We start from the raw sequence: 19,950 nt of genomic DNA on the forward strand, positions 1-19,950 counted from the left end.
TCATGCTGAGTTTGAGACCCTGGTGCTAATTTCTAGTAAATTTCACGCTTGATGTCTCACTGTTGTGGGTCATTGCCGGTTCCTCTAAATAAACTGCTTCCAAATGGCTCCTCCATCTAAATATTCAAGCCAGTTTTTATAATTTAATTTTGCATTATGCTGAATAGCCTTCCGGCCAGATAGAGCTCATTGGGGAAACCACCAATACCACTGTGATATGCCTTTATTTATTTTATTTATTTATTTTACTGCTTGAATTAGACCTCCTAGGCTGACTAGTAAAGAGGTTCCCCCCCGCCCCAACTAATGTCAATTTTCAGCATAGCAAGAGCTGTCTCTAATCTTTTCCTACTCATTACACACAATTTTGGAGTCATTTTACCCACAGTGCAGTCGGCTCCTGGCAGTGTGTTTGTGTGCACTGAGGGGTGGCATAATTGTTTATTTTCCCTCCCTGCATAATCCCCAGCTAGTATTGAAACCAAAACTGCAAACAACTCCCCAAGGGATGTTGAAACTGACAAGAGAGAGACTGAGACTTTCTACCCAGGTCCTTTTACATGAGATAATATGGAGAAAACATCCTGACCTGTATGTAAATCAAAATGGCTCTATTCTTCACCCTCCCCTCCTGTGCTGGTCTCACCTCCTCCAAGCTTATTTGTAGTAATAACAAGTGATATGCAAATAAAAATATTGGCACCTTCGCTATATGGCTCCACAGCCCTGCCCTGTAGTTCTGATCCCAAAGCAAAATTCAGTTTTCAAGGGACTACAAAGGGAAAGTCGTCAAAGAGCATGGGAAGCTGACAACAGCAACAACTTTGTCAGACTACATTCTACAGCTTCTTCTATGAGAGGATGTCAGCACTTTACAAGCATTAATGAATTCAAACTCATAGCAATAGTGGAGAAACTGAGGTACACAGATGTCAAGGTTGCATAGCAAAGTGGCAGAGATGGGACTAGAACTCTGATCTACTGAGGCCCATCATCTTGTGTGGTGAGCAGTGACTAGGTTTCCTCTCTGGAAGATATCCTCATTCTCAGAGTATTCTGCCAACTAAACTGTGTTCTTTTCCTGTCACGCTAAAGAGACTAGCAGGCCCAATAAAACACGTCTTCATAATGCCAGTCTTTCTAGACGAGGGATTTTTACTCTGTAAGTGGCACTGTTTGATTTTTACTCTGTAAGTGACACTCTTCGAGGTGTTTGTAAACTGCCACGTACATGTAAAGTGCTGTCATCTTTTACTTATTTAAATTTTATAGCACCTCCCTGGCACGTCACAAAATTTAAAATAGTAATATCTGGTCCAAAATTTGAACGGATGGAATATTAACGGAGCAGCTTTATATTGTTCTGCCACCATTACCTGCAGAGTCAATTTGGAGACAACCCTTGATATTGATAATTTCATATTGCATTATTGTCATGACAAAATTACCCGCATGGCAGCATATGCCGATATATTTTTTTTTAAAAATGTAACACTGTTGGCTAAACCAGCCCCATACCAAAGGGTGAGGGATCTTTCCAAGCAGTAGGAGTTTCCCAAGATTAGGGTTTAATTAGTCCAGGTTAGAAACTGTAAATTTTGTTAGCAACTAAGCTGCTGTTAAAATCCAATTACTCGTTTTCAGTGCTGCTGATCTGGGCAATCCCTGTAACTGTTTAGGAGAGTATGCCTACAAACAATGCAGTGTTGTTTACTCTCAACAGAAAAAACGGTCATGCAGCTTCTCATAACTGTTGTTCTTTGAGATGTGTTGTTCACGTCCATTCCAATTAGATGACTCCCAAGCCTAAATTCTGGAGGCGGGGCCAGAGTTGACTACTGATTGGAGTACTGCTCTACTGAAGGCCGCATCGTCTCTGGCCTGCTGGGTGATTGCATACTGCTCAGTGAAAGTGTGTATGGAGGACCACATTGCCGCTCTGCATGTTTCCTGGGTGGGAACCTGCACCAGGAATACCACCGAGGAAGCCTGCGCTCTGGTGGAGTGTGCCGTCTGCAGAGGAGCAGGCACCCCCGCCAAGTTGTAGCACTCCCCGGATGCAGGACGTGATCCGCGACGAAATTTGTTGGGAGGAGACTGGTAGAGTTGAATAGACTCCTGGAACAGCTTCGTTCTCTCAACGTAGGCGGCTTGTGCTCTGCGAATATCCAATGAGTGCAGCCTCTGCTCCCTGCCACTTGAATGAGGTTTAGGATAGAATGCTGGGAGGAAAATGTCCTGGTTGAAGTGGAATTGGGAAACCACCTTTGGGAGGAAAGCCAGGTGGGGCCTGAGCTGAACCTAGTCCTTACAGAACATGGTGTAGGGAGGCTCTGATGTTAGGGCCTTGAGCGCAGACACACTCCTGACTAAGGTTTTCGCCACCTGAAACGCCACCTTGTGAGAGAGAGAGAGCAGGGAGTATGTTGCCAGGGGTTCAAAGGGCAGCCCTGTCAATTTGGAAAGGACCAGATTGAGATCCCAGGGTGGGATCAGCTGTCGGACGTGTGGGTATAGCCTATCGAGACCCTTGAGGAAACGGCTAACCATAGGGTTGGCAAAAACTGACCGGTTTTCAGCACCTGGCTGGAAGGCCAAGATAGTGGCCAAGTGAACCCTTATTGATGACATGGACAGCCCCTGCTGCTTAAGGTGGAGAAGATAGTCCAATATACATAGTATAGAGGCGAGAGTGGGTGACAAACTGTTGCATTGACCAGATTGAGAATCTCTTCCACTTGGCTAGGTAGATAACCCTGGTGGAGGGCTTTCTACTGCTAAGGAGGACTTATCCGACAGGGTCGGAACAGGAAAGCTCCACTGGATTCAGCCACAAAGCTTCCATGCCATGAGGTGTGGTGACTCAAGGTTCAGATGCTGGAGACTACCATGATCCTGGGTCAGTAAATCCGGGAAGAGCGGCGAGGTGACTGGTGTTCCAGTGACATTTTCAGAAATGATGTGTACCAGTGCTGGTGGGGCCAGGCTGGAGCTATAATATCACCAAAGCGTGTTCCCTCCATATCTTGAGGAGAACCTTGTGAACAAGCGGAATGGGCAGGAACACGTAAAGGAGATGGTCTCCCCATGGGAGAAGGAACGTGTCCATGACGGAACCCAGACTGTGACTCACGAAGGAGCAAAACTGCTAACACTTCCTGTTGCACCATGTGGCGAACAGGTCTATCTGGAGAAACCCCCGCCGACAGAAGATGGAGTTCACGACATCAAGGAATAAGGACCACTCGTGGCTATGGAACGACCTGCTGAGATAGTCCGCCAACTCATTCTGTACCTTTGGGAGGTACGATGCTTGCAGGCGTATTGAATGCTCTATGCAGAAGTACCACAACATGAGGGCTTCCTGGCACAGTGGAGAGGAGCGTGTACCCCCGTTTGTTGATATAGAACATCGCCATAGTGTTGTCTGTCATCACCAATACACATTTCCCTGATAAGTGGGTACGGAAAGTCTAGCATGCCAGGCGCACCGTTCTCAGCTCTCTGAAATTGATGTGGAGAGCGAGCTTTGTCCAAGACCAGAGGCCTTGAGTCCTGAGGTCCCCCAGATGTGCTCCCCAGCCCAGAGCTGATGCATCCGTCACTAGGGAGAGAGACAGCTGAGGGCTGGAGAAGGAGACCCCTGAATATACTACCTGTGTGTCGAGCCACCACAGGAGGGAGTCAAGAACCTGGCAGGGCAGGTCACTATCCTGTCCATGCTGTCCCTGGCCGGGCAGTACACTGACACAAGCCACAACTGAAGAGGCCGAAGTCTGAATCTAGCATGCTGCACCACATAGGTGCAGGCTGCCATGTGTCCTAGAAGCTTCAGGCAGTTCCTTGCTGTAGTAGTGGGGAACTGCCTGAGACCTTGAATGATGTTGCTGAGGTCTTGGAACCTCACCTCTGGGAGGTACACCCTGGCCTAGGTCGAATCCAACACCGCCCCTATAAATTCTATCCACTGAACTGGAAACAACGTCCATTTCCCCTCGTTCAGAAGAAGGCCCAGATTGTTGAACTTCACTCTTATGAAGTCGACCTGTGTCTGCACTGGAGCTCTGGAGCCGCCCTTGATGAGCCAGTTGTCGAGGTACACCTGTACCTGCCACCTGCACAGGAACGCGGCCACAACCGCCATGCGCATGGTGAACACTCATGGTGCCGCTGACAGGCCGAACGGAGGACTGTGAACTGATAGTGGCTGTTGCTCACCACAGACCTGAGGTATTTTCTGTGGGGCAGAGTTATCGCTATGTGAAAGTACACATCCTTCAAGTCGAGGGCGGCATACCAGTCTCCTGGATGCAATGAGGGGATGATGGAGGCCAAAGAGAACTTGAGCTTCTTCATGAACTTGTTGCGTTCTCGCAGGTCTAGGATGGACCTGAGCCTGCATTTGGCTTTCAGTATTAGGCAATACCAGGAATGGAAACCCTTGTGCCCTTCTGCTCCCCTAGCGAAAGGAGCGAGTGCACCTCCTGTATAAGGAGTCGCTCGTGAGTGGGGTCCCTGAAGAGGGACAGGGAAGTGGGGTGGAAGAGTGGGAGGGCACAGAATTGGATGGCATAACCCCTCTCTACCTGGTGGAGCACCGAGTGGTTCAAAGTGATACAGGACCATGCACTGTAGAAAGGGGATAGTTAGGACGAGAAGGTAAGGTGGAGTAGATCCAGTTCTTGTTCTGGTGTGCTGTCCTCGACTGCACCAAAGGTCAGTTTGGGGTGGGAGGTGGTTTGGATTGGCCAGAGCCCTGGCCTGAGAACAGGAGCATCCTTTTCCTGCTACTCCTATTCCTCCTCTGGGAACCATCCTGTCGGTTCTATTGTTGGTAGAACTGTGGAGGAGGTTGAGGTCTGAAATGTTTCCGCTGCGTGGCGGGAGTATGGAGGTCCAGCGATTTGAGGGTGGCTCTTGAGTCTTTTAGGCTATGAAGCCTTTTATCCGTCTTTCCTGAAAACAGAGTCACACCCTCAAAGGGAAGGTCCTGAATGCTCTGCTGGACCTCGTATGGCAGACCTGAAACTTGGAGCCAAGAGCCCCTTCTCATGGTGATGCCTGTAGACATCACCCTGGAGGCTGCATCAGCTCCATCTAGCACCACCTGCAGGGAAGCTCATGAGATGAGCTTGCCCTCCTCGACCAAAGCCGAGGACTCGGCACAGGAGTCTTGTGACAGCAGCTTTGCAAATTTTGCCATTGCTCCACACGTATTATACCAGTACCTGCTAACAGTGGCCTGCTGATTTGAAATGCAGAGCTGCAACCCGCCCGTAGAATAGACCTTTCTACCGAAAAGGTCGAGTCTTTTCGCTTCCCTGTTCTAAGGAGAAGGTCCCCAATAACCCTACTGCTCGCGCTGGTTAGCAGCGTCCATGACCAGGGAATCAGGTGGCGGGCGACAGTACAGATGCTCATAACCCTTCAATGGCACAAAGTAGCGCTTTCCATTGTGCTTAGCTGTGGTGGGCAATGAGGCTGCAGTCTGCCATAACGTTTTGGTTGTGGCAGATACAGTTTTGATGAGAGGGAGGGCAATGCATGCGGGTCCAGGGAGTGCTAGGAGGTCCACCATGGGCTCCACGTCTTCGATTACCTCCTCCGCCTGAATGCGCAGGCCCTGGGCAGCTCGCTGCAGCAACTGCTGCAACGCCCTGTCGTCCTCCAAAGCTGAGGCTATAGTGGTGCCTGCTAGTGCTTCATCTGGTGAGGAGAAGGAAGAAGCCCCCACAAACGGTGGCTGTTCCCTCCCCTCCGCGCCCACGGGGTCCCGCGACTCCTGGGCTGGAGCTGACCCAGACAGTGCCGTGCCCGTCGCTGCTGGTGGCACCTCAGGCATTGCTGCCGACGTAGGCACCGGCGTTAACATCGGGGCCGAGGTCAGGGCCATTGTCGTCGCCGGTGATGTCAGTGCTGGTGGTGCTGGGGACGGTGCTGCAGCTGACAGCGTTGACGGTGCCTCAATAGCTGCTGGCAGTGCCGGAGAGATCTCCTGGGCTGCAGGTCCCGGAGGGGTGGAAGGCGGAACGAAAGTAGCCGAGGCTGCCGATGTTGCTGCCGAGCACGGCCCTTGGCTCCGTCACTGGCTCTGATGGAAGGCCCAGGGCATGCAGAAGGGCCACTGCACTGGGTTCTGCCACTGCGGGGGCCACGGTGCCAGGTAACCTCATCTCTCCTGCTGTGCCCTGGACCTCCTGCTCCTGGCTGTGCTAGGGCGATAGGAGTCAGATTCTGACTTTGAGGTCTCAGAGGAGGAAGACCATGGAGGAGCTGCACTGCAGGGCGCTGAGAGCGAGGGGACCGACTGGGCTCTTGTTCCCAAACAACTGGTGTCAGAGGGTGCTGTGGAGAAGATGAGCGCCGGGACAGCATAGCCTGTTTCCCTCTTCACTATACTGCGGGGCGGTCTGGTGCTGTCAACTCCAGCAGCGTGTCCTTCCTTGGAGGTGAAAATGTCGCCGTGAGGCACAACAAGTCCTGAGACACATTAAACGCCTCCAGGGTCAATGGGAGCTGCAGCTGCTGACTCCTGAGGTCCAGCAAGCAGGGTGGGGCCGGATTCAACCACGCTTCCGGGGCAGGAGTTGACACGGACCTCACAGGTGATGTGGAGCGGTGGCCCAACAGGGGTCTCTCAGTCACCAGCTCCTTAGATTTAGCCAGGGGAGGATGATCCCTCTCCAGCTTCTTTTTCTTCTGAGGCACCAGAGATAGAGACCGGTGCCCAGCTGCCGAGCGGATGCGGGAGGAGCCATGACTGTGCTGAGAGTCTCGGGAAGAGTCCTTTCTTGGCACTGGTTCCCTAGATGATGGCGCCGTGACGCTCCACACCAAGGAGGAGCTGCTGGGTGCGGAATCCCTATGTCCCGGGTCTGAATGGGGGCAAAGAGCTGCCTCCATGGAGCAGAACTTTGAGCCGCTGTTCCCTCTGTTTCAAAGTTCTGGGGCAGAACTCGCGACATATTCTGCAACGGTCCTTTTGGTGACCCTCACCTAGGCACCCTAAACATGCAGTGTGGGGGTCACTTTTTGGCATGTGCTTAGCACAGACCTCACACTTTTTGAACCCCGGGACTGCAGCCAACCACGGCTCCGGGGATCAGAAGGGGGGAGGGAACCCCCAACAAACTTTAACTATAACAATAACTATTAACTATAGATAAGAGAAAAAGGGCTTGCTAAAGCAAGGGCTCTGGGATGTTCCAACTAACCATCACTGGCAGTAAGAAGGAACTGAGGGGGCGGCGGGTCAACAGGGCCCTATACTGAGCACCATAAAGGTGCAACTCCAGGGGGTGCCCGGGTCGACCCAACGGAAGCTGCTATGGGAAAAAATTTCCGGCTGCCATCCATGTGGCGCGTGCACACACCTAATTGAAATGGACACGAACGAGCACTTGAACTTCCATTCCAAGTTGCACACTGCACACCCTGGGTTATTGCTGTTACCCTCCAGCTGCCTACAAATGACTAGATAGGAACAAATGAAGCCCTAAGAATCTCACTCTGTTGTCAGTCAAAGGAGATACTGCCAGGTAAGACATTCTTTTCCTCTCCCAGGCTGAAGAGCAAGCACAACTGGATTATTGGCCTGGCTGTGTAGAGCATCACTACTGGGCGTGTACCCCCCCTGTAGTAACCGGATTTGTTGTTTTAACTATTACACAAATATTCCAGCCTAGTAACCCAGATGTCAGAAATCTCAAAGGGTAAATCTTCAGTAATGTGCACAGGGAGGTAAATGTAAAAAACCCTATTATTGGAGACACGGCTAGCCTGAAAGCCATATATTATAAACAAGTATTTCTTTACCTACGTATGACTTGCTCAAAGTCTAGGCATCTCTTACCCTGGACAATGACAATCAATTATGACACTTCCAAGTTCTCAGTGCCAGACAAAGGAGATGGAGGTGCAAAGCCTGAACAAGGTAGTTCTAAAATGGGCTACAGATGATTTTATCTTCCAGATTTAAAGGGCCAGCTTCCAGCAAAGACGATGCTTGGAAACTGTAGAGTTCTGGTGAGCACACAGCAAAAGTGACGGCAGCTCTCTTGAAGGTTAGTAAAAGGGGCTAAATTTCTCAATTATTTTAGAACCAACGGGTTTGAGTGTCAGATACCTTGAGATTTTTCCAGGCAAATCCATGGAGTTTCACGTATTTGAGATAATTATGCCCTGGTGTTGGCTTTGCTATGGTTTCATATTTAACTAACAAAAACTCCAACCATGTCAATGGACCGGACGGTCACCTGACTCCATTACACATGGTTCCATTTTGGGGAGTAGAACCATAATTGTGTTCTATAGCCTGGCTGAAACCTGGTGCATTTCCAAGACTTCCATCTGGTAATGAATTGAAACGCACTACAAATTAGGTTTCAGAGTAACAGCCGTGTTAGTCTGTATTCGCAAAAAGAAAAGGAGTACTTGTGGCACCTTAGAGACTAACCAATTTATTTGAGCATGAACTTTCGTGAGCTACAGCTCACTTAAGTAGCTCACGAAAGCTCATGCTCAAATAAATTGGTTAGTCTCTAAGGTGCCACAAGTACTCCTTTTCTTACTACAAATTAGAACAGCATCAAAACAGGGGCAGGGGACAACCTTGATGTAAGCAGCCCCTCTAAACTCAGATGTATTCACAGTATCAATTGGTCCAAGTATCAAAGGTTAGAAAGCCTACAGTTACTCCCCTTCATAGCAATTCTGTATGGTATGTCATATATGCCTTCAAGATTCCTGCAGTCATCTCTTGTCCACATCATGAAAGAGAATGGACCCAGGCTGCAGCCACAGAGGATGAAATAGACATGTCCTACTACACAAGTCTGTGTGTGCTATGTTAGGAGAAGGCAGGTGTGCACTGGTTACACAGGACTACTAAGAGATATAGCTACTCTCCACTATAACAAAGGTCAACTAGAAGAGGGAAAAAACACCTGTAATCCTGAAGGGAAGTCATTGACACAGTCAAAGCACACCACACAACCTTTAGTTCTGTGCCCCCATAAGAACAGTTTGCTTCTCTTGATATCAGGAACCAAACTGACCGTCATCCCCATCACATGAAAATATATCAATGGTTTGATAATCACCTTTCATTCCGCCAGAAAAGCCTCTCCAGTTGGCAAAGACCATCAGCGGAAGTCCCTCCCGGTTAAAGTCTTTGATAGCCTGAGCAGTCTTAAAGGCAGAGTCCGGGAACCACACCTGACCAGCCTGTTGGATTATCTGTTGGGGGAGGAAAATGGTACAACGTGAAAATGGTACAACGTGAGAGTTACTATCAGAAGAAAACAAATAGATACAGCAAGAGCTCCAATCTGAAACCAATGCTGACAAGCATAACAACCTGTTATAAATATTACAGGGCCCTGGGTGCACTGGGAGAATGATGCGCAAAGGAATGAAAGGGCACTGACTCGAAGAGTTTACAAAATAAGATGCCGATCCCGCAACTGACTTCATGAGAGCAGATCTCCGCACCCATAGAGAGCTCCATTGACTTCAGTGCAATAAGGGGAATAAGGAGACAAAAAGAACACTAAGGAGAGGAGGAAGCAGGAGTGGAGACCTAGGCAGGGCAAGAGCTAGGAAGGCAGAGACCAGGGATATGAACATAAGAAAGAGCAAGAATTTCAGAAACGGGGGCGAGGTGGCCCGAGCAGCAGGAGAGGATGATGATTTTGGCTTCCCAGGTTTCCTGATTCTAAGACTTGTGCTTTAGCCATAAGATCCTTCCCCGCTTTCAAAAGAGAGCAGGGCTAGCCTCCACAGAGATAAGCCATCTCCTGCCCATATATTCGGTATATCCAAGGCTTTCTCTCTGTTCAAACAAAGCCAGCCAGCAAGACAGTCCATTCACCAGCTCTGAGAACAACATATTAGCATACGGCCAAAGGCTGATCAGTTTCCTGTCTTGCGGGACAACCTTCCAATAAACACAAAGAAACTTTTCAAAGAGGCATCTGCAGAGAATGACTTTAACCAAACCCCAACATATGTTCAACAGCAAAACCTACCTTGGCCTCAGAGTCCAGGTTTGCAGGATCAGCAGGGATACTTAGCTCCACTGTTCGGGTTTCTACAGCAACTACTCCTACAGGTATTCCTCCCAGTCTGAACACAGATGAGACAAATCAAAACCCACATATTTTATCATTGTACAACTAGTCATTTTTTTCTAATCCAGCATCAAAACACTTGAAAATAAAAACAAGAGACAAACAATGCAAATCAATGGAGGAAGAGGCACTCTGGTATTTCTGAAGAGTTCAGGCATGTGGCTGGATCATTTCAGAGCTGGATTTACAGCTCTCAGAATAAGACCTATTTATAAAACTAATACTCCAACAACAAACCAGAGCAGAACAAACTGAAACCTAGCATTTGGCACTAGGTATGGGACAGTTAAACGCAGCTGGACAGGGTGCATCTCTGCTAGCATCTCTCCTAGCATGGCACCACACGTATTTTCATGAAAATGTCTTCATCAGGAAATATAACCTTGAAGACCCAAGCCTTCTGAGCCCCCCATTTACAATCACAATGATCCTTCCACCCACTACCAGTTGATCAAAAACCCCATATGCCACATGCTTTACGGAAGACTGCATGACCCAGCCACCCCAATTGCCCCGCACACTTTACAGGGATCCCCCAAAAGTGAGGAATGGTGATGGGCATTCGGAAGGTTAGTGTTTTATCTATTAACCCTCACAGCTGCTGGGTCATTACTGGGGAAAAAGGGGTCTGGTATATGAGAACAAGGAGGCAGGATAACATGTGTGTCAAGGAAATTCAGCCTCACTCTCCATTCAGTCTAATAACTTCCTAAAACAAAAGGCAGCCGCTTGTGGCAACAGCTGCTTGCAATGGCTTCCTGATGCTGCACGAAAGGGAGTCCCAGCAGAGACGACCCCTCTCTACTCAGCCATCCAAAGTTGGATGACAAGCACCCCAGGCACCAAAAGTGACAAGGCCGATGTGCACTAGGGGGTTTGAAAATATTCCTATTCACAATGATTAAGAGTCCGGCTGGAAACTCGTAATTGCAGAAGCCGTCTTAAATCGGTAACTTATAACATCTATATTAGGGCCCATGTGACCTAATAAAGAACATCTTTATCCAAGTATTACAGTTATTTATTGAACTTGAAAACAGCTCAAAACAACTTCTGTTTTCCATTATACTTCATATAAATTTCATCAGGCTAGCACATGAAGATGCTACATCTTGTTTTATAGTGTGTCCCTGGACAAGTTGCCCTGGAATAATAAAAGACAATTTACAGCCAACAGCACACATATTCCAAACATACATACAAAAGATGAGTTTTGGCAGCACTTACGGTAACAATCCCAGAAGAATACATTCATATTTATTTTTTCAAAATGCCACTGCTTTTGGAAGAAGTCAGCTCCATTTGTATTTTATATACATGTATAGGAGACTGAGTCCAAAGCAGCTCAAAGTGTGTCCGATGAAAAGAAACTAAAAGTCAAGCCTAAGACTGTCTGGCTTTGCAAAATAATTGATTTTGTCTGGGATGTTGTCTAAACTTACAGCCGTTAGATGACTATAATACTTTGCACCTGCAAAGCAGGATCATCAAAGAACCTTACAAACATCAGATTAAACCTGAGAGATAGGTTTTATACACAGTTGCCTGACGGAAAAACTGAGGCATGGAAAGGTTACAGGATTTCCTCAAGGTCAACAGCAGATCAGTGGTTGAGCCAGCAGGAATCCTGGATCTTGTTTCTCTGATCTAACTACTAGAAAATATTCTCGCTCAGAGCTGGGAAGGGAATTTATGAGTACTGGTTCCTATTCCACTGCTCTTATCACTGGATAATATTCCATCCTTTTGGAACAGCTTTATTCAGAAAGTAAACAGACAAAGAAAACACACAATGCCACTGATTATTTTAAAGACAACAACAATAACGAAAGACTTGACTTCTGAGCCTAAATGGAAGAGCTGTTCTGCAAGATTTGCCATCTGATGGTTTTTCCTTCTTGGCAGCATGAAAGTGCAGGGACCTACTATACTGAAAGAGCTACAAAGGCTGGAATTGTTTTCAAGACCGGGATCTAAATCTCAAGCAAACACGGTATGTTTCAGAATCTTGAGCAGGTGCCACTTGCCACAAAGATAAGGAAAAGTGATGGTCTCAGAAAGGAAGGTGAGCACCAGATGCAAGTCCCCAAGGCCGCTTGTCTCTGCAATGTAGAACTAGACTAAGATCAGTCTTGGCAGGTGCTAGTTTGGAAAAAGCTGCAGGTTATTCTATGCTGGGATCACTGCTGAGTTACTCTCTTTTCAGAGGGGGTAATAAAATTTAATAGAAACTTCAATTTCTCACTTGCGGAAAAAAAAAAAGTAAGTATCCCAGCAATCTGCAGTTTCTTCCAGTTTACTTCAGTTTTAGCTGGACTTTTATTTTGCAAGTCAAATGTGATCGTGAAGCAATACAGTCCACCAACTACTCTAAATTATGTCAGAGCCACAACAATGGGACCCCTCTGTATTACCATGTACAGTTGAAAGGTTTGTCCCAAGGAATCACCTGTGTCCCACCGAGGTATACTCTTTCCGCCCAGCATTATAGAAGGCAAAAGTTATCAAGCACCCTGGGACAGACCGAAGGAATCATCACTACATGTTCAATTCACATAGCAGAGACATGTACTGCTGAGATGTTAAATTTGTTATCCACATACATCCACTCACCAGTTTTGTCAGAATGTGTCAGCAGAAACAAAGCATCAGTAAAAGCTAGATTTCTACAAAGGTCTAAAAAGCCTGTGGGTACTTACCTAGCTCTGCCAACCACAACTGTTTGTGCCCAGGGCTGCATGATCTCTAGGAATGATCCACTGTCAAAGAAACCACTTAACCACTGGCCTTTTTGAGCTACAAAAAAGAAAGCGGGGGAGAACATAAACAGCAGTTAAAATAGTAGCAAGACTCCAATTTAACAACTTGGGGGCTCAGCTGCGTTTTTTTGTCTATTTTTTTTAAAAAAAACAAACAGATGACAATATAAGGGAACATTAGACTGCTGAGCATTTGTCTGCCTTCAGCCATCATGTCCTATTTCATTTGCTAGTCTGCATAAAGAGAGTCATTTATCAGCAAAGGCATCATTTATTGTTAAACGATGGGGTCTGGATAGCAGAGGGACTTTGCATGCTTTTAAATAAATAACTCTGTTTTTTTCAAGACACTGCATACATTTGTCAAAAGGCTGCCAAGTCATTAAAGATGCTGTTTTTCAAAATACCTATTTCTATTTTCAAAACCTAGCTTACAATTTTCTCTCGATTCTGCCAAAAATGCTGTAGACAGACACACATTTAAGAATAAATGAGCTAATGATATTTGAACACTAGACATTGCATTTGTGTGCAGCATACGTTGGAAAAATAATAGGACTGAATCACTATGTATAGCCCACATGTATAGCCCATAAAGTGAATCCTTGCTCTACTAAAGATATACTACACAACGTGCATGTTCATTCCAGATGCTACAGAGAACCATAATAGTTAGCATACTAGATCAGACTTTCCATCCAAGTCCATTTCCCTGCAAATGGTGATGGCCAATTCCTGATGCTTCGAAGACACAAACCCTTTTCTAACAGTGCTCCTAGATGATTGTGCAATGCTCAAGAGAAAAAAAAATCCTTCCTGACCCCTGAAGAAAATCAAGCTTGTGCCCTGAAGCATGATTACCTTGACTGTGCTACCCATACACAACTGGTTATAAAATTATCCAGTGCTTTGTAAGAGCAATCCATTATCTGACTTCATGTCCTCCTATATCAGTGATTGCAACAGACTGACCAGATCCCTGTGTGATGCAGCATTCTTGTTGACTGGTATTGTATATGCATTCAAAGCAGTTGATAATAGTGTAGCAGAGAGCAGGACCTTTAAAAACCGCTGGAGTCATAGGAGATTAAAGTGTATTTTTATGTATTTAATTTACAGACAGTTCTTTGGTTTTCACCAATGTAATAGCTGCACCTCCCTTACTCTTAGGGGATAAAGCCTCACTATTACACACCTGTGTGGCAGAGTGCAACACCATTACCTCCATTCTACAGATGGGAAGACTGAGGCACTGAAGATTAAGTAGCCCAGCTCTCCTGATTCCAAGTCCTGTGCCTTCACCAAAAGACTACCTTTCCTTCCTACCTCTTCTACATTTCTATGGATATTCATCAAGCCAAACACTGCCAGGAACAATAAAGAGAGAGGTTGCATCATTTTATGACATTAATGCTTGTACTCGTCTGTGCAAAAATAAGGGTAATCAAATGTCATGTTTCAGGGTGCAAGAGGACTGCCTGCAGGTGGCAGCAATGCATCATTATTAGAGAATGGACCCTAGATGCAAAGTTTGTACTGAGATCTACTTTCCGAACACAGATTTCTAAAACTAAGTATGCTCCGACACTGGATCAGGGCCAACCGTAACATTCAGCTCAGGATTCTGAAATGACCCAGTGAAGTCCAGGGTTGTTAAATCCAGGATTTCAGTTCGGGCCCCATCTCTAATGAGTAGGAAAGGGAGCTATGGAGGGATTTGATTTTTCTCTGGTACTGGCCACTGTCTGAGCCAACATCAACAAAAGACAGGAAATGCTGAGAGGTCTGTTTTCCACAGTCCTCCAGACTGTAGAAGCCACAAGCACCAAATCATGGCACTCGGGATACTCTACTCACCCAGGCAATACAAATTACTCTGCAGGTAGCTGCTTTTCACTGAGCCCGCAACAAAGCTTGCGCAAAAACACAGCCTCCCAGCTTTACCCCTGGGCACACAGCTTCTGAGCAATGCTTTAATTTGAACAAGCACCTCTGCCTCCGCAAACCCAAGTCTAAAACCAATTAAAAGTGGAGATCCAAGCGAGCTAACCTCTGCTGACTTAAACAGGATGGAGAGTGTTTTATCAAGACCAAACTTGTAATTACTGTGTTCTACATTCCTTGCCTCTGTGGCCCCACTGTAAAATGTGACCATCCATTTCAAAATTATCTCTTTATCATGAGCCCAAAGCTGATCGTTTAGATTCTGGCCTCGTGTCCGGTGTCAGTTTGAAGAATATCACAGCACTATCTCCTCTAATAAATGGCTTTAACTTTTCACCTAGGAGATATCTGCTTTAACTTATCACGGAGAATCATCTGCTTTCCTTAACGCTTCTACTAAATTAAAATCTGAAGTCACTCGATTTGGAAGCTGGTGTTAGCTGCACTCAGACAGCTGGATGAATTACTGGAGAGACGATGAAAAAATATTATCCAAAACCGGAAAACTTAGTTTATCACAAATCTCATTTTATCCCTCAAACCTCATTAATAACAGCGGGGATAATGGTCACCTAGTTGGTAGCTTGTCCGCACATCTCTTGCATGCCTCCAAAAGGGAGCGGCAGGGGGTTCAATCTTTTGCAATGGTTCCAATCCAATTATTGTGCGAGGTCTGCCAAGCTAGTTAGTTAGAGATGGATTCCTTTATGATAAAAAGGAAAGGAGTACTTGTGGCACCTTAGAGACTAACCAATTTATTTGAGCATAAGCTTTCGTGAGCTACAGCTCACTTCATTTTATCCATCCGATGAAGTGAGCTGTAGCTCACGAAAGCTTATGCTCAAATAGATTGGTTAGTCTCTAAGGTGCCACAAGTACTCCTTTTCTTTTCGCGAATACAGACTAACACGGCTGCTACTCTGAAACCTGTCTTTATGATAAAGGCTTTTATTTGGGAGGTTTTAAATTCCAAAAAAGGGACAATTCCCTAACTATAAAAAGCAACTCTGAATTGTAGACATGCTCTCTTAAGTACTCAGAACTTACATACTATCATGTGTAAATTTTGGTTTTTTATCTCAAACTGTTTATTTCATAATCTCTGAAAAGTACATGATACTATTTGAAAGGAGAGAGAACGGATTGGAGCAGGGAATCAGAGTGCTGAAGCCAAATGTAACATTCACATGGCTTCTTGGTTAGTTACTGAAGCAGAGGAAAATATTTCCAGTCCAGGAGCAAACCTGGATAGTGTCAGGGTCATTTTCAAATCTCAAATGCATAATGTGTATTGCGATATATTCAGGGTGTGGTAGCAGGCTTTCCAGGAGGCCTCATGATGCATTTGAGATTGAGGTTGGGTCTTTCATCTCAAAAGGCACTTTCCTGTTAATCTTCAAGGAAATAAAATCAACCAGGACATCAGGGCAATGTCTGCGAGAAAATGTCATCTGGAAATCTACCTTCTGATTTCCTTTCAAACCCTAACTGCTCTCAGATGTATTTAGTGCAGAATTTAAAATAAAAAATTCTACTTTGGGAGACAAGTGAAGAATTGTGCACTATCATTAGGGAACTTCAAAACTCAAGCAGAACAACTACAAAATCAAATCCACCTTCAGAAGCGCCCTTTGTCTTAATTGATATGATTTTGTAGAAGCAGACTGAGGGTAAAATTTTCAAAAACACCTACAGGACTTCGACACCCAAGTCCCATTTTAGAAGTGACTCAGGCATTTAGGAACCTAGATCTCATTGTAAGTCAGTGAGACTTAAGGCTTGTCTACACTTTAAATGCTACAGCGACACAGCTACACTGCAGAAGTGCTTCAGTGTAGACACTCTGAGGACAGAGACAGAATCCACCTCCACAAGAGCTGGTAGCTAGGTCAGTGGAAGAATTCTTCCATTAACCTAGCACTGTCTACACCGTGGATTAGGTCAGTTTAACTACATCAGGGGTGTGGATTTTTCCTGGGCTGACCTAACTTTTTAGTGTAGACCAGGCCTGAAGTCCCATTCTCAGAAAAAACTAAGGCCTAGTCTACACCTAAAATTTAGGTCAACCTAGCAGGCTGTGAAAAATTTCAGGAGTGACATAGTTATGTCAACATCACCTCCCCTACCCCCAACCCCCACACCTCTCCCCAGTATATGCAGCTAGATGGATAGAAGAATTCGCTTTGATCTGGTCCTCTTTGAAATAGGACTAACCAAAGCAAGTTAACGAACTGTTAATGGGTGTCAGCAGGGTGCATGTGGACAGTTGACAGAGTCACACCCCAGCTTGCTGAGAAGTAAATGTTTGTGCAGGCAAGCTGTAAATCATGTAGGTGCTTTTGATAATTTTATGCTTAGTTTGGTTTCAATAGGCCACTTATTAAAATAGTTTTATTTAGTAATGCTGGGGTTTGCCAAAATTCAACCTCCTGTTTTTTACATCATCTTCTCACCTGGGTTTCTTCTATCTACATCTGACACACAAAAAGCCTGAATCTACAAACCTTTATGCAACTAGTCCTTACTCTCACAAATACTCCCACTGAAGTCTATGGAGTTACTTGCGTGAGTAAGAATTATCCGAGTGAGTAACAGTTTCCAATACATAAAAGATTCATCACAGACATAGTCATCCTTGCAGTGGCTTCAGCCCACTTAAATCCGAGTCAGTTGCTAATACAGTATCCCCACTTTTCTAATTATAACCACACCACTCTGAAGCTAGTAGGCAGCGGCCATTCAATACAGGATCATTAGCATACTATCAGTAACAATATTCAGTACTGATAAATGACAAAGTTACATGACTGAAGTACATATTTTGGAGCTCAGGCTGTCATTTGAATGCCAGTAGAGATCTTGAAACCAGCTGAACTCTCACACAACCTGTGTGACAGATGTACATACTTGGACTAGGACGTCCAGCCAACATCCAGCGGGGATCATAGGGAGTCTTGGTGGGAACAAACTCAATGACTCTGTCTATAGGATCCTTGATGGTGAGGGTAGGCACCGGACTGGATACACTCTAAAACAAATAACAAAACAAACAAATGGGATAAATTGTCCTACGGTATTCATGGCCCTGCACCAAACATTAGAAATGCAAATGAACTGGCTGATGTCATCCCAGTTCTTGCTGCATGTGAGCGCCCCCTTTCCAGACAATCCCAATGACTGCAGCATCCCGATGACTTTGCAAAGGTCTGAAGAAGATGGTACATTCACTTTGACACTTGCGTGAGACTTGGTTTGGCTTATTTGCACTTGGTTTGCTCTTGAGCTTCAGGTGCTGCCAGCATCTGCCGGGCTCGTGATTTAATTTTATAAAGGTGACCAAAGCCACCTGACTCATCCCACCCACTGTTTCCAGAAGACAGGTGATCTGTGCGTTCGCCTGGCTGCAGAGCAACTCACACCTACAGTAACTTTGCTGGGGAGGGGAAATTTTTAGCAAAATTTCTATAAAAGACAATCAACTGTACATGTAAAAACCCTGCTGCACAGATGACTATGGACAGTTTGCCAGAGGGGTGATGTGCACAGGGAATTGGCAGTTCTCCAGTGGCCTCAGCAGAACTGAGTTAAGTGAATGCCATTAGCCAGTGTAGGCAACGCACTGTGCATTGCTGCACCACCGAGACTTACCTTGGGCATATAGGACAGCCACTGCAGAATGGTGTAGATGCCTTCAAAATCATCACTCACAGTGCTGTGCGTCACACCATTGTTGTGCATGATCTGGACCCCACCCAGCTGGTTGTTTGAGGTGTACACCTCCCGTCCGAGCACCTTTCAGAAGGGGAACAGAAAGGGCAACAAAGAGCCACTATTCAGCCTGTCTCATGCCCGTGTGTGCATTCCAGTCCTACCATGCCAACAGTCACTGCTGGGGAAGCTCTTTGAACAGCAGCAGTAATAAATACCTGGACCATCTCTAGACCCCTGAGTGCTATATAAACATTCACTCTCCCGTCACCTTTTATTTCCCCTACCTCAGTTTCCCCCATCTGTTACATGACTTGCCTTCAGTTACACAGCCAGAGAGTGGCAGAGCTGGGACTAGAAACCAGGTCTCCAGAGTTCAGTTCACGACACCCAAGCTTCCCTTGTGTAAAACACAGAAGTGGAACTGACACGTTTAGGCCTTTAAGGGGGAAAAACCACAGCCCTGCACAAAACCCAGTACAGAACGTGAGCACAGACAAAGACCCGGTTCCTCCTTGGAGGGGGCAGGAAGAATAAGACTGTGACTGCTGGACTTCCAATTCTCTTACGAGACTCCATCTCTAATCTCAGACCAGGCACTGCAGCTCTTTTCTCATTCTCCTGCTGTCTCTTTCCATTTGCCCTCTCACTGACTGATACACTGATCTCTCGGTCACTCGGCTTTCTGCTCCACTGAGTCCATATTACTAATAACACCTCTGCCACAGCCAGTTTACCTCATGAAGGCAGGAGCACATCATTACAAAATAAACTCATAACTTTGACATTCTAGCAAATACATGCCGTTTGTTATTTTTATGGCTTGAGTCTTTCTAACAGGCAGAGGGCATTACCTACCTGTTTCATTTAGATCTAAAACAAATTCAAACCAATCCCTCCACCCCCAGCCCCAAACAGCTAGTTTTGGGGGAAAATGGGGCTGTGGGAAAAACCCAGAGACAGAAGCAAACTTAAGTCATTAGGGCAGCATTGTCACTGAGGAAGTGAGGTTCAGATCTGGTTCATCTTCATGAATGCAAATGACTTGAAGTTCTAAACTTCCCATAGGGAATGTAACCTATCTCGTTCAGAAAGATTTCAGGGAAATTAGTAGGGGGCTTAATTATTTTAAAGTCCCCTTTACAATAAAAAGTTGTTGAAATGATTCTATTATCCTGTGGTTTGTTGAGTGTATGTGCATGACTAGAATCAGAGTTAAGTATTGGCGGTCAATTTCAGAGGGGCTGGTACCCTCAGCAACACTGCAGCTCCTGGTAACTTCCATGGGAGCTGCCAGCACTCGGCACCTCTCAGGATTTGGCCAAGAGCTGGGATTTCAATCCATCTAGATAGCATGCATAACTACCAAAGTTTTTGTAGATCATAAAACTAAGCTAAAGTACTCAGAT

General features: G+C 45.9%; 1 protein-coding gene across 2 annotated transcripts in view; it reads right to left on the reverse strand.

Annotated features, from left to right (window-relative positions):
• Positions 1 to 19,950, reverse strand: part of ACACA (acetyl-CoA carboxylase alpha) — a 186,163-nt gene that overhangs the window by 36,314 nt on the left and 129,899 nt on the right. For both annotated transcript variants that reach the window (XM_084650728.1, XM_084650727.1), the window contains 5 exons: positions 18,482 to 18,625; positions 17,741 to 17,861; positions 12,830 to 12,926; positions 10,029 to 10,125; positions 9,102 to 9,237 (listed from right to left, as the gene is read on the reverse strand). In XM_084650728.1, the coding sequence (XP_084506854.1) occupies positions 9,102 to 9,237; positions 10,029 to 10,125; positions 12,830 to 12,926; positions 17,741 to 17,861; positions 18,482 to 18,625 (595 nt within the window). The remainder of the gene's footprint in view (positions 1 to 9,101; positions 9,238 to 10,028; positions 10,126 to 12,829; positions 12,927 to 17,740; positions 17,862 to 18,481; positions 18,626 to 19,950) is intronic.

The sequence above is a fragment of the Lepidochelys olivacea genome (genome assembly GCF_965140295.1).
Source record: "Lepidochelys olivacea isolate rLepOli2 genome assembly, chromosome: 17".
Lineage (NCBI taxonomy): Eukaryota > Metazoa > Chordata > Testudines > Cheloniidae > Lepidochelys > Lepidochelys olivacea.